The 15,015-nt window shown below is 43.2% G+C and overlaps 1 protein-coding gene across 1 annotated transcript in view; it reads right to left on the bottom strand.

Annotated features, from left to right (window-relative positions):
* Nucleotides 1-12,424: 12,424 nt before the first annotated feature.
* The window catches only part of LOC129854469 (TOX high mobility group box family member 3-like), a 68,615-nt gene continuing 66,024 nt past the window's right edge, over nucleotides 12,425-15,015 (bottom strand). Inside the window, exon 7 of the mRNA XM_055921538.1 lies at nucleotides 12,425-14,774. Within this exon, the coding sequence (XP_055777513.1) occupies nucleotides 13,923-14,774 (852 nt within the window). The 3' untranslated portion in view covers nucleotides 12,425-13,922. The remainder of the gene's footprint in view (nucleotides 14,775-15,015) is intronic.

Below are 15,015 nucleotides of genomic sequence, written 5' to 3' on the forward strand. Positions count from 1 at the left end.
CATGTAAGCTATCACTTTGGTCTGGTTTTGTTGCCATAGAAACATGTGAGCTCGGCAATAGCTTATAAACAGACTAAGTAAGTTGCAATAAAAGGCAATGTCAGAGTATGGGCAACTCTGCAGAACACCTCTGGGATATGATGTTCTGTCACAGTATACTGTAGCCAGAGTTCTCAAATCACTGACATAAATGGCTCGTCACTCATAGCTACAAAAAATAAATACTGCAAAATACATTAGAACTTCAGAAGGCTTGCCTGACAACTCATCCTGAATTTAATTCCACTGCTCTATCGATTGCTCCATACATAAGTCTCAATCTACCGTCATAGAAATTGTTTGTGCTGACGTAAAAATTATGTGATTCATGATTCGTGTAGACCGGCTCTGGTCCAACCTATCGGTTTCTGGGACCAATCAGATCCGTTTGAGAAGTCATCGGGGAGGAAACAAATCCAGAGGGTGTGGCGTTTGGCCGGAGCAATGTGGATGGGTAGCCAGTCAAGCCCAGGAGGGGAAAAAATGGTTGAATCAGCGTTGTTTCAAAGTCATTTCAACAAAAAAATTCAATGTGATGACGTTGACTCAACGTGGAAAACTGATTGGATTTGCAAAAACTCAATAACGTAAGGGAATTTCGTTTTTTTCCCCATCCAACTTTTCACCTAAATCCAATGACAATTGTGATATTTTTGGTTGATTTCACGTTGAATTCACGTTAGTTGACAACTCAACCAAATTTCTATCAAAACTAGACATAGAACTGACGCCTGTGCCCAGTGGGTGGTCTCAATGTATATCCAGTTCACAGCATGGTGGGACTATAGGCAGGCTTGATGGCATTTTTGTCCAACTGATATTTGACTTCAGATGTTTGTTCGATGATCTTTGCAGAAGTTGACAGTAACGATTCTGGAATGTTCCCTTGCCTTGTACTTGAGGAATGTGTTCTCGTTCTTGTTTGTGTTCGCCCTAAAGTTTCTTCTGGAGCTGCTGCTTCACATGATGGTTGGATTTAAAGAGGCATGAGAACTTAAACAAACTGAAGTGATGTGTACTGACTGTGTTCATAGAATAGTTTCATTAGGCCTACATACACTGAGTGTATAAAACATTAGGAACACCTTGTATATAGACTTATTTTTCTACTGTATTATTGACAGTATGTTTGTTTTACTCCATGTGTAAACTCTGTGTTGTTGTATGTGTCAAACTGCTTTGCTTTATCTTGGCCAGGTCGCAATTGTAAATGAGAACGTGTTCTCAACTTGCCTACCTGGTTAACTTCTTTGGGCTGCAAGCCCGAAGCCGGGCACAATATGACAACAGCCACTTCAAGTGCAGGGCGCAAAATTCAAAATATATTTTTTAGAAATATTTAACTTTCACACATTAACAAGTCCAATACAGCATATGAAAGATAAACATCTTGTGACTCCAGCCAATATTTCCGATTTTTTAAGTGTTTTACAGCGAAAACACAATATAGCATTATATTAGCCTACTACAATAGCCTACCACACTACCGCATTCATTCATCAAGGCACATTAGCGATAGCAATAGGCACGTTAGCGATAGCGAATAAACCAGCAAAAGATATATAATTTTTGACTAACCTTGATAAGCTTCATCAGATGACAGTCCTATAACATCAGGTTATACATATACTTATGTTTTGTTCGAAAATGTGCATATTTAGAGCTGAAATCAGTGGTTATACATTGTGCTAACGTAGCATATTTTTCCCAGAATGTGCGGATATTTTTATGGCACTCAACTATTCTGACCAAATAACTATACATAAACGTTACTAAAAAATACATGTTGTATAGGAAATGATAGATACACTAGTTCTTAATGCAATCGCCGTGTTAGAATTCTAAAAATAACTTCATTACGACATCCAGCTTAGGTATAGCGAGAGAGTACCCAAAATCTGGGCGCAACCGACTATTTCACATGTTCGACAGATATATGAAATAGCATCATAAAATGGGTCCTACTTTTGACGATCTTTCATCAGAATGTTGTACAAGGGGTCCTTTGTCGGGAACAATCGTTGTTTGGATTTAGAATGTCCTCTTCTCCAGTCAATTAGCACGGAAAGCTAGCAAAGTGGCGCGAAGCTCTCCTTCCTGAACAAAGGCACACAACGCAACACGACTAACGTCCCGAATTTTTTAAAATAATCTAATAAAACTATATTGAAAAAACATACTTTACGATGATATTGTCACATGTATCAAATAAAATCAAAGCCGGAGATATTAGTCGTCTATAACGACAGCTGTACAGAAGGCAAAACCAGGTCCCTTCACGCGCTCTCCAGAAAACAGGAAACTGGTGACACGTCATACAAAGAGCTTTTGTTCGACCCCAGATCAAGTTAAACACTCAATTTCTTCTCTCACTGCCTGTCGACATCTAGTGGAAGACGTATGAAGTGCATGTATACTGATATATACCAAGGACATTTATAGGCAGGCCCTAGAACAGAGCTTCGATTTCAGATTTTCCAATTCCTGTCAGGAAGTTTGCTGCAAAATGAGTTCTGTTTTACTCACAGATATAATTCAAACGGTTTTAGAAACTAGAGTGTTTTCTATCCAATAGTAATAATATGCATATTGTACGAGCAAGAATTGAGTACGAGGCCGTTTGAAATGGGCACCTTTTATCCGGCTACTCAATACTGCCCCTGCAGCCCAAACAGGTTAAATAAAGGTGAAATAAAAAATAAATAAAAACTTTTCTAACATTGAGTTGCACCCCCTTTTGCCCTCAGAACAGCCTCAATTCGTTGGGGCATGGACTCTACAAGGTGTTGAAGCGTTCCAAAGGGATGCTGGCTCATGTTGGCTCTAATGCTTCCCACAGTTTTGTCAAGTTGTCTGGATGTCCTTTGGGTGGTAGACCATTCTTGATACACACGGGAAACTGTTGAGTGTGAAAATCCCAGCAGCATTGCAGTTTTTGACACACTCAAACCGGTGTACCTGGCACCTACTACCATATCGCGTTCAAAGGCACTTAAATATTTTGTTTTGCTCATTCACCCTCTGAATGGCACACATACACAATCCATGTCTCAATTGTATCAAGGCTTAAAAATCCTTCATTAACTCATCATCTACACTGATTTGAAGTGGATTTAACAAGTCACATCAATAAGGGATCATAGCTTTCAACTGGATTCACCTGGTCAGTCTAAGTCATGGAAAGAGCAGGTACAGTTGAAGTTGGAAATTCCTGACATTTAATCCTAGTAAAAATCCCCTGTCTTAGGTCAATTAGGATCACCACTTTATTTTAAGAAAGTCAAATGTCAGAATAATAGTAGAGAGAATGATTTATTTCAGTTTTTATTTATTTAATCACATTCCCAGTGGGTCAGAAGTTTACATACATTCAATTAGATAATTTGTGTAGTTTAGAGTAATTATCGAGGTTAGCTAGCCAGCTATTTTCGTCCGCCGCGCCGCGCCACCGTTCTCCTACCTAGTCAGCAACTGCTAGCTAGCTAGTCAACTTCTACCGACTATCAGCACTGTAGAAACTAATACATTACAACGGAACAATTTGATTAGTGTAGTGTTAGCTAGCTACATAGTTGTCTTTGCTGTCTTTGTATCTAAGATAATTGTGTAGTTTAGAGTAATTATCGAGGTTAGCTAGCCAGCTATTTTCGTTGCCGCGCCGCGCCACCGTTCTCCTACCTAGTTAACAACTGCTAGCTAGCTAGTCAACTTCTACCGACTAGCAGCACTGTAGAAACTAATAATACATTACAACGGAACAATTTGATTAGTCTAGTGTTAGCTAGATACATAGTTGTCTTTGCATCTAAGATAATTGTGTAGTTTAGAGTAATTATCGAGGTTATCGAGGTTACCTAGCCAGTTATCGAGGTTACCTAGCCAGTTATCGAGGTTACCTAGCCAGCTACACTTTCAAACAAAGTCAACAACGCAGCCACTGCTAGCTAGCCTACTTCACCAGCCAGCAGTACTGTATCATTTTAATCATTTTAGTCAATAAGATTTTTGCAACGTAAGCTTAACTTTCTGAACATTCGAGACGTGTAGTCCACTTGTCATTCCAATCTCCTTTGCATTAGCGTAGCCTCTTCTGTAGCCTGTAAACTATGTGTCTGTCTATCCCTGTTCTCTCCTCTCTGCACAGACCATACAAACGCTTCACAACGCGTGGCCGCTGCCACTCTAAGATGGTGGTCCCAGCGCGCACGAGCCACGTGGAGTTCCAGGTCTCCGGCAGCCTCTGGAACTACCGATCTGCGGCCAACAAGGCAGAGTTCATCTCAGCCTATGCTTCCCTCCAGTCCCTCGACTTCTTGGCACTGACGGAAACATGGATTACCACAGATAACACTGCTACTCCTACTGTTCTCTCCTCGTCTGCCCACGTGTTCTCGCACAACCCGAGAGCTTCTGGTCAGCGGGGTGGTGGCACTGTGATCCTCATCCCTCCCAAGTGGACATTCTCTCTTTCTCCCCTGACCCATCTGTCTATCGTCTCCTTTGAATTCCATGCTGTCACAGTTACCAGCCCTTTCAAGCTTAACATCCTTATCATTTATCGCCCTCCAGGTTCCCTTGGAGAGTTCATCAATGAGCTTGACGCCTTGATAAGTTCCTTTCCTGAGGATGGCTCACCTCTCACAGTTCTGGGTGACTTTAACCTCCCCACGTCTACCTTTGACTCATTCCTCTCTGCCTCCTTCTTTCCACTCCTCTCCTCTTTTGACCTCACCCTCTCAACTTCCCCCCCCTACTCACAAGGCAGGCAACACGCTTGACCTCATCTTTACTAGATGCTGTTCTTCCACTAATCTCATTGCAACTCCCCTACATGTCTCCGACCACTACCTTGTATCCTTTTCCCTCTCGCTCTCATCCAACACTTCACCCTCTGCCCCTACTCGGATGATATCGCGCCATCCCAACCTTCGCTCTCTCTCCCCCGCTACTCTCTCCTCTTCCATCCTATCATCTCTTCCCCCTGCTCAAACCTTCTCCAACCTATCTCCTGATTCTGCTTCCTCAACCCTCCTCTCCTCCCTTTCTGCATCCTTTGACTCTCTATGTCCCCTATCCTCCAGGCCGGCTCGGTCCTCCCCTCTTGCTCCGTGGCTCGACGACTCATTGCGAGCTCACAGAACAGGGCTCCGGGCAGCCGAGCGGAAATGGAGGAAAACTCGCCTCCCTCCGGACCTGGCATCCTTTCACTCCCTCCTCTCTACATTTTCCTCTTCTGTCTCTGCTGCTAAAGCCACTTTCTACCACTCTAAATTCCAAGCATCTGCCTCTAACCCTAGGAAGCTCTTTGCCACCTTCTCCTCCCTCCTGAATCCTCCTCCCCCTCCCCCCCTCCTCCCTCTCTGCAGATGACTTAGTCAACCATTTTGAAAAGAAGGTCGACGACATCCGATCCTCGTTTGTTAAGTCAAACGACACCGCTGATTCTGCTCACACTGCCCTACCCTGTGCTTTGACCTCTTTCTCCCCTCTCTCTCCCGATGAAATCTCGCGTCTTGTGACGGCCGGCCGCCCAACAACCTGCCTGCTTGACCATATCCCCTCCTCTCTTCTCTAGACCATTTCCGGAGACCTTCTCCCTTACCTCACCTCGCTCATCAACTCATCCTTGACCGCTGGCTACGTCCCTTCCGTCTTCAAGAGAGCGAGAGTTGCACCCCTTCTGAAAAAACCTACACTCGATCCCTCCGATGTCAACAACTACAGACCAGTATCCCTTCTTTCTTTTCTCTCCAAAACTCTTGAACGTGCCGTCCTTGGCCAGCTCTCCTGCTATCTCTCTCAGAATGACCTTATTGATCCAAATCAGTCAGGTTTCAAGACTAGTCATTCAACTGAGACTGCTCTTCTCTGTGTCACGGAGGCGCTCCGCACTGCTAAAGCTAACTCTCTCTCCTCTGCTCTCATCCTTCTAGACCTATCGGCTGCCTTTGATACTGTGAACCATCAGATCCTCCTCTCCACCCTCTCCGAGTTGGGCATCTCCGGCGCGGCCCACGCTTGGATTGCGTCCTACCTGACAGGTCGCTCCTACCAGGTGGCGTGGCGAGAATCTGTCTCCGCACCACGTGCTCTCACCACTGGTGTCCCCCAGGGCTCTGTTCTAGGCCCTCTCCTATTCTTGCTATACACCAAGTCACTTGGCTCTGTCATATCCTCACATGGTCTCTCCTATCATTGCTATGCAGACGACACACAATTAATCTTCTCCTTTCCCCCTTCTGATAACCAGGTGGCGAATCGCATCTCTGCATGTCTGGCAGACATATCAGTGTGGATGACGGATCACCACCTCAAGCTGAACCTCGGCAAGACGGAGCTGCTCTTCCTCCCGGGGAAGGACTGCCCGTTCCATGATCTCGCCATCACGGTTGACAACTCCATTGTGTCCTCCTCCCAGAGTGCTAAGAACCTTGGCGTGATCCTGGACAACACCCTGTCGTTCTCAACTAACATCAAGGCGGTGACCCGTTCCTGTAGGTTCATGCTCTACAACATTCGCAGAGTACGACCCTGCCTCACACAGGAAGCGGCGCAGGTCCTAATACAGGCACTTGTCATCTCCCGTCTGGATTACTGCAACTCGCTGTTGGCTGGGCTCCCTGCCTGTGCCATTAAACCCCTACAACTCATCCAGAACGCCGCAGCCCGTCTGGTGTTCAACCTTCCCAAGTTCTCTCACGTCACCCCGTTCCTCCGCTCTCTCCACTGGCTTCCAGTTGAAGCTCGCATCCGCTACAAGACCATGGTGCTTGCCTACGGAGCTGTGAGGGGAACGGCACCTCCGTACCTTCAGGCTCTGATCAGGCCCTACACCCAAACAAGGGCACTGCGTTCATCCACCTCTGGCCTGCTCGCCTCCCTACCTCTGAGGAAGTACAGTTCCCGCTCAGCCCAGTCAAAACTGTTCGCTGCTCTGGCACCCCAATGGTGGAACAAACTTCCTCACGGCGCCAGGTCAGCGGAGTCAATCACCACCTTCCGGAGACACCTGAAACCCCACCTCTTTAAGGAATACCTAGGGTAGGATAAAGTAATCCTTCTAACCCCCCCCCCCCCCTTAAAAGATTTAGATGCACTATTGTAAAGTGGTTGTTCCACTGGATATCATAAGGTGAATGCACCAATTTGTAAGTCGCTCTGGATAAGAGCGTCTGCTAAATGACTTAAATGTAATGTAAATGTATTTGGTAGCATTGCCTTTAAGTTGTTTAACTTGGGTCAAACGTTTCGGGTAGCCTTCCACAAGCTTCCCACAATAAGTTGGGTGAATTGTGGCCCATTCCTCCTGACGGAGCTGGTGTAACTGAATCAGGTTTGTAGGCCTCCTTGCTCGCACACACTTTTTCAGTTCTGCCCACAAATGTTCTATAGGATTGAGGTCAGGACTTTGTGATGGCCACTCCAATACCTTGACTTTGTTGTCCTTAAGCCATTTTGCCACAACTTTGGAAGTATGCTTGGGGTCATAGTCCATTTGGAAGACCCATTTGTGACCATGCATTAACTTCCTGACTAATGTCTTGAGATGTTGCTTCAATATAGCCACATAATTGTCATTCCTCATGATGCCATCTATTTTGTGAAGTGCACCAGTCTCTCCAGCAGCAGTTTCATCAGAACAGAGGACATTTCTCCAAAAAGTACGATCTTTGTCCCCATGTGTAGTTGCAAACCATAGTTTGGCTATTTTATGGTGGTTTTCGAGCAGTGGTTTCTTCATTGCTGAGCGGCCTTTCAAGTTATGTCGATATAGGGCTCTCCTTCCTGAGCGGAATGACGGCTGCGTGGTACAATAATGTTTATACTTGCGTACTATTGTTTGTACAGATGAATGTAGTACCTTCAGGCGGTTGGAAATTGCTCCCAAGGACGAACCAGACTTATGGAGGTCTACAATTTTTTTCTGAGGTCTTGGCTGATTTCTTTTGATTTTCCTCTGATGTCAAGCAAAATGACGCACAAAGTAGATGTCCTAACTGACTTGCCAAAACTATAGTTTGTTAATTAACAGGAAATGTGTGGAGTGGTTGAAAAACTAGTTTTCATGACTCCAACCTAAGTGTATGTAAACGTCCGACTTCAACCGTATTCCTAATGTTTTGTATACTCAATGTATACTGTCAGAGTGGATTTCCAGTTTTGTATTTGGTTCTATTTCAGGAGGTAGACTCTACGCTGGATTAGTAAGGATGTTTGTAAGCCTACATTATCGTCTGATTACAAACCTTTAAAACACGTCTGGAGCTGGGTACCCCTCTAAATATGGTATTTTATATTTGTATGGTAAACAAACGCAAATAGCAGGCCTGTGATATAGTGGGAGATAGCATGAATCTCAGACCAACCAAGGTCAGTAGAGTGGCCAGTTCAGCCTTACATTCACTGAATTCAACAAAAGAGGGGATAAGCATAAAGACTGAATCACTGTCACCAATGATTGAGAATGTGTGTGTGCAAGTGTGTGTCCTGTGTGTTTGTGTGCTAGGTTTCAATGTGCTGGTTATACTACCAATACGGCAAACTAATGCTGTGGTTTCTTTTGCTTTACAAAAAACTGAGCAAAGGACCCTAACCCAAGTCATTATACTCTTTTTAGTAGGTCTAAATTCATTATAGCGATAATAAAATGCAAATGCCACACACTAACATCATGGATACGCATCAGTGAAAGTTTTACAGGGGTTGTATGGGGTTATCACAAGCTTCCCACAGACACTAAATTAGTCTTATCATCCTGAGATGTTGCTTATCCTCTCAACTATGTCCATCCATGTTCTGCTGGGTCAAAAGTTCCCTAAACAAAGGTTACCATTGGTCAGGGGAGTCAAGAATGAATCTTCCCAAAGCCTGAAGAGCCAGCGAGCCCCCCTAAACAAAGTTCATCATTGAACCATGGGGTCAATAGTTCTCTAAACAAAGATCACCAGTGGACTTTAAACATTTGAGCTTAACGGTTCCCATAAACAAAGCTTTGCCATTGGACTTGGAGGGTCAACTGTCATCTCTCGAGGACCAGGTGTTAGGAGTTAAAGGCAGAATCTGAAATGGCAGCCTATACCCCGAGTCGATATTCCCCTCGACCTCGCCCACAAATCGGGGAAAACAAACATTCTTTCCCATTGACCCCCATTGTAAAAGAGCCAACTTCAGCGTAGATTTTTTTTGTTATACCGAAATAACAACAAATACCAAAAAGCTGCTGTGCTGGTCAATGTAACCAGGTAAAAAATCACACTTAGGGAAATAGACCCTGCGAGAAGAGCGCTGTGTCTATAGGTTTTCAATGTGGAAGACTGGGAAATTGTGGGGACCCAGTGTCCAAGTAGGGAAAACATTTAATCACAGGTAAGACATTTATCTCGTTTAGTATAGTCCGTTTGTATCCTACAGATGTAGGATCTTAACTTGAGCCAGTTTGCTACAGCAGGAAAATAATCCTGCAGCATTGTGAATTATTATGTGGATTATAATTAACTGACATTTTATCGGAGATTAATACATTTTTTGTAAGGGAAAATCAAATCTGAAATCAAGGTGAATTTACAAACTTCAGAAGCCTTTTTAAACCTCAAACACACACGTTTTACATTTCCTCTAGTGCAGGAAAGTTCTCCTGCAAAAGGGTGATCAAATTAAGATCCTACATCTGTATAAAGGGAATAGGGTGCAATTTCAGACACACCCAAAGGCTGTGTGCTTTTTATATTAGACATAGTTTTGATAGGCAAAGTGTCAGGTCAGTAACTCTGCATACCGGAGTTGGGAGTCCAAGTCCAGACACAGATATTGGCTGTAGCTTGGGTGTGGGGTATGGTCCAAGCCTACGTGGGTCTGGGTGTTTGGGGGACTAGGAGTCAGTAGCAGCAGGGCTATTGTTATGGCTACATTGTATCTGTGCATTGAACAGGAAAACACAGGACCCAAATAAATCATTAAAATATAGGGATCATACAGGTTCCACATCTGGCTCCTCAGGCTTCCTCTAACACAACGCCAAGCATATGAGGCATAAAACCCGAATAAGGATGAAGGCAACTGGCTCAGGTTATGCATGAAGCATATAGCCCAGGGTTGGGCAACTTTGATGGTGGTAGGGGCCCAAAAAATCTGAACGCATCATGAGGGGCAGCAGTTGCGAGCAAAACATTTTAGCAGCCCCTCCTCTTGAGAGAACAGAGAATTTTTTTAGAGTTAATTTCTGCACATTTTGACATCAGGCAGAGAGACAATTTTGTAGTTTTATAGCAAATTTGCTGCAATTCTACACATTTTGCCATAGGGCGGAGTGAATTTGCAATTTTATAACTAATTTCATGCAATTCTACTCATTTTGCAATGGGTCGGAGAGGAACATGTGATGTTTTACAGCTAATTTACAAAAATTCTACACATTTTGCCATAGGGTGGAGAGAACTGTTTGCAGTTTTTGATATGATATCTGAGTAAGACTGACTAACAAAATCAATGGGGGCCCCCCAGACGGTAATTTATCCATGATTTATTAAGTTTAGATAGCTGGCCGCTAGACTAACTTACCAATCGAAAACAAATTAGCTGACATGGGCTAATTGAGTGACTATCAGTTACTGACATAACAAGAGAAAAACTGCTGATGCACAACCACATTTCGAAATTGCACCTCGTGTATTCTACGATTCTAACTTGTAACAGTAAGTTGAGACCCCGACTGAGTTTTTTTTGTGGAAATTTATCAGAGGACCTTCAAATGTTGCCCATCCCTGATATAGCCTAACATATTACTTATTATTATGTTATGTTTGTTAACAAAACTGTCAAATTGTGAGGAGGAATCATTTATTATAAATGTTGCACTAGCCTACTTCTGCAAATGTAGATAAATACACTGGTTATGATGTAGTGTAAATGCCTGCAGAAAACATCAATGGAAGTCCACTGAAAGCAAGTGAAATATATTCAGCTAGGACTTCAATCTAATCCAGTCAGTCTCCCAAAGAAGACTTACTCAACAGTAATAATTTCAAAATGTATGTTGAGGATGTAGGCTACTAACAATGTTTTGAAAATAAATCTGTAATATTTTTATTGAACAGTCCCTAAACTCACATCCCTGGCTGTGAGATATTTGTCCACACAGTGACCGCAGTGCTGTGGGGTTATGGAATAACAAGGTGCTCCATGCATTATTAATGGGAGCTCCGCCGCGAATCTGTTCAGAATAATATTAGCCATTTCCCTCCGCCTCATTACTGTGTTTTTAAGCATGTGTTTGGTCGCCATGGACACCCCACTCTACATTTTCTCTCATTCCTTCCCCCCCACCTCCCTCCTATTGAGATTCAGGTCATGGACGGCACTTGCTGTTTTTCATTTTCATTTCATCATAAGCGCTTTTAGACTGTTGCCAGATCTTATTTGCAGTTTTTCTGCGGACCTCTTCACTACTGCCTTCTGACAGGACAGATGCTGCAATTAATCACGCCGGACGGAGAAATGGACTTTGTTGCTCCACACAGAGATGAAGAGCCAATCACTACACACTAAGCAATAGCAGCTAGCCCTCAAAATCCAAATTACAAATGCCTTTTCAAACTAACCAATTGAATACAAAGCCACAATTTGAAAATTATATAAATCGACGGTATAAAATATGCATGAGTTTTATTTCACAATTTTTTAACAGGTTCAGATTTATTTTACAATTGGCTTAAAATAAATGTCCCTCCCCCCTACGTAGTCTAATGGCTTTGCTGCTCATTGTGGATATATGATAATTATTGTTTGCCAGCCTTCCCTCCCCCACTCACTCTCCATGTTGATGTAAGCTCAGCCTATCTTCAGGGGGCTCTATCTTAGAAATGAAGTAGTTAATATGTGGTGGTACAAAACGGTTAGTTCCTGGTGAAGAAAGAGTCAGAATCCAAAACATTTGTCAGTGAGAATGAGGACTGTTATTGAGACAAGCACCAGTTACATGCTGACTCTTTCCAGTCTCAACACTGTTTGTTTGACACAGTTACAATGGTTGGTACTCCATGTTGAAATCACAGAGAAACATATACACACTATAATAATGGCAACAGGAGAAGTAGGTTTTATATCCCTGCATCGTTGTTATTATTATTATTATTATTATTATATTATATGTCTTATTTACTCCATACAAAGCATACAAATCTCTTTTTTTATTATTATCTTGAAATAATTATATACATAAATATATTTTTTCTCTTTAATTTAATTTTTCAATAGCTAACAATAAGGAGACGTCATACAAAATTATGGCTAGTATCGTATAATTGATGGAATGTCTCTGGTTATGTTTTCATTTAAGCTCAAATGTTAAATTAAATGTCCTATTAAGAGCTCAAAAACAAGTAGAATATTCATACTGAAATGTATTTATTCTATGGACAGTTTTCAAAAATCAGTTGGATTTTTATCTGTAAGCAAAATACAAACAAATTAATTGCTGCTATTATAACTCATAAAAAAGTATAAAAGAGCAGAAATGCACTACGTGATATAGTAATCATACAGGTCATTTTACCAATGTTTTAATTACAGCCTCACATATTAAAACTTTACAACAGGTGATATGAAAAATGTACAACGCTTCTCTTTTCATCATGGATATATCACTTCATCTGGCAAGAAAATACCCCCATTGCCTTTTCAATTGGCTCTGACAGTGCAACAAAGTGTCTCTGCTACTTCTTCTTACTTTTGATAAGTTTTGTAGTATCAAGGAGTACGTAGTGTAAAAATACATCAATCAATCATGAAACCATCAACCTTGATCGTGGAATTTTTCATTTACCATAAAATATCCCCTTTATCACACAAAAAAAAAACATAATTTAATTGTTAAACATCTGAGGTAAAAACAAATACATAAAAGGAGGATTTTTTTGGAGCGCCAGTTTTACACACACTTTTTGAACAAATGGGTATTTTAGTGGAAAGAGGAGGTCCCCAACTCTACAAAACACTTACAGTAGGTTACATTTACAGTTTGATGACATATGATGACATAAATGATCTTATGGCAGTTTATGTCTCTCAGTCTGTCCATTCCTCCATTCCTCCATCCAGCAACCCCCACAATCCCCAAGACATTTTTCAGTTCCCTTTTTCCTTAAGATATTGTCTCTTGCCGTCATGCCATAGGATGAATGCACTTAGATATCACATTGGCCTGAAATGCATGATGGTTTATGGAGAGTTTCCTTTAGACAATTTGTTAAACAGTTACATCTGCAGGAATGTAGGGCAAGAGAAAAATGGGAAAAAGGTAGAAAGTCTCATAATATACTGGCCAGTGTGGAAACAAGTTTAATGTGTGGATTACTGGTCTCCAGTATTGTACCTGTAAGTCATTCAGTTCAGGTGTTCTTCTCTGGGAGAGGTTAGAGCTGCAAAAAATGCCTGTTGAAATCCATTCATTGTGTCCAGTAGTTGGGCTGAACTGACAACTTTGACCTCATAAATAAAGCTCTATCGTTAAATAAAAACAGGGCATTCCTTCCCCTGTGTGAGTCAGGTATACCAGTCTTTTCACAAATGTGCCCAAAATCAGTTTTGAATTGACTATTGAGCGGAGAAAGACAAACAAACAAACAATAAACAATCAATGGGCATTTGCCTACCAACTTTTCCTCATAGCGCAGCCTATTTTATAGACAAAATCCAGCTAAGGTATCTGCCCCTTTACATGTCTACGTAGGTATTCATATCCGTCTATAACAATGGACAAGTTCTTTGTAAAACATTCTAATTCTTACACACTTCTTAAGTGTAACTTAGAAAAGCAATGTGGAAAATATGCTTTTTTTTCTATTCCTCTTCTTTGAGATAAGATAGATATCTTCCATTCATTTGGCTCAGTAGATGGAGACCTGGGACAGAACCTGGGCGTGGGCCTGGATCTGGGAGGGGTGTGGCTGCTGGGGGGCGGGTTGGGGACTGCCCATGGAGGCGGAGCCCCCCACTGATTGAGGCGTGCTGGGTGAGTGCTGTGGTGGGGAACACTGGGACTGGTGCTGTTGCTGCTGTTGTTGGAGATGCTGCTGCATCTGCTGCTGTTGGAGCTGCTGCATTTGCATCTGGTGGAGTTGCAGTTGCTGTTGCTGCATGTCATGCCTCTGCTGCTGCTGCTGCTGCTGCTGCTGCTGCTGCTGCTGCTGCTGCTGCTGCTGTTGTTGCTGCATGTTGTGTTGCTGCAGCTGCTGCTGGAGGTGGTGCTGGAAATGCTGATGCTGCATCTGCTGCTGGATCTGCTGGTGGTGCATCTGCTGCTGCTGCATCTGGTGGTGCTGCAGGTGTTGCTGCATCTGCTGCTGCTGCAGCTGCTGCATGTGCCCCCCCACGCCACCCTGCATGGGCGGGCTCATCTGGGACACGGCCGTGGGCTGGGCTCCGGCCACCATGGCCCCTCCTCCACCACCTCCACCCATCTGGTTCAGCAGCTGGGATGGCACACCATTGGGCATGTTCTGGTGCTGCACCGTCACCGAGGTCACAATCTGGTTGCCCCCCAGCCTCATCTGCAGCGGCTTGGGGGCGATGGCCCGTGGCATGCCGTTCTGGAGAGCCTGGGCCATGGAGGACATGGAGGACATGGACGGGTGCTGGGAGAGTGGCGAAGGCAGCATCAGACCTGGGGACAGGCTGGTGGAGGCCAGGGTCTGCTGGACTGAACGGATGGTCTGAGCCTCTGCTGATTCCTGGGCAGCCTGGAAGTGAAACAACAGCATGTTAGATACAGACTAGGTAAGGACACTAGACTTATTCACTAAACAAATATGTTTATTTAGACAATAGCCTGAGGTAACAACGTAAAGCTATAAAGCCTCTTACTTTTCCGAGATTGTAATCTTGAAAAGATTCAGGATGTTGATGCAGCTCGTGCAGGAACATTTGAATATCTACAGTTGAAGTCGGAAGTTTACATACACCTTAGCCCAATACATTTAA

Source organism: Salvelinus fontinalis, chromosome 4 (assembly GCF_029448725.1).
Source record: "Salvelinus fontinalis isolate EN_2023a chromosome 4, ASM2944872v1, whole genome shotgun sequence".
Lineage (NCBI taxonomy): Eukaryota > Metazoa > Chordata > Actinopteri > Salmoniformes > Salmonidae > Salvelinus > Salvelinus fontinalis.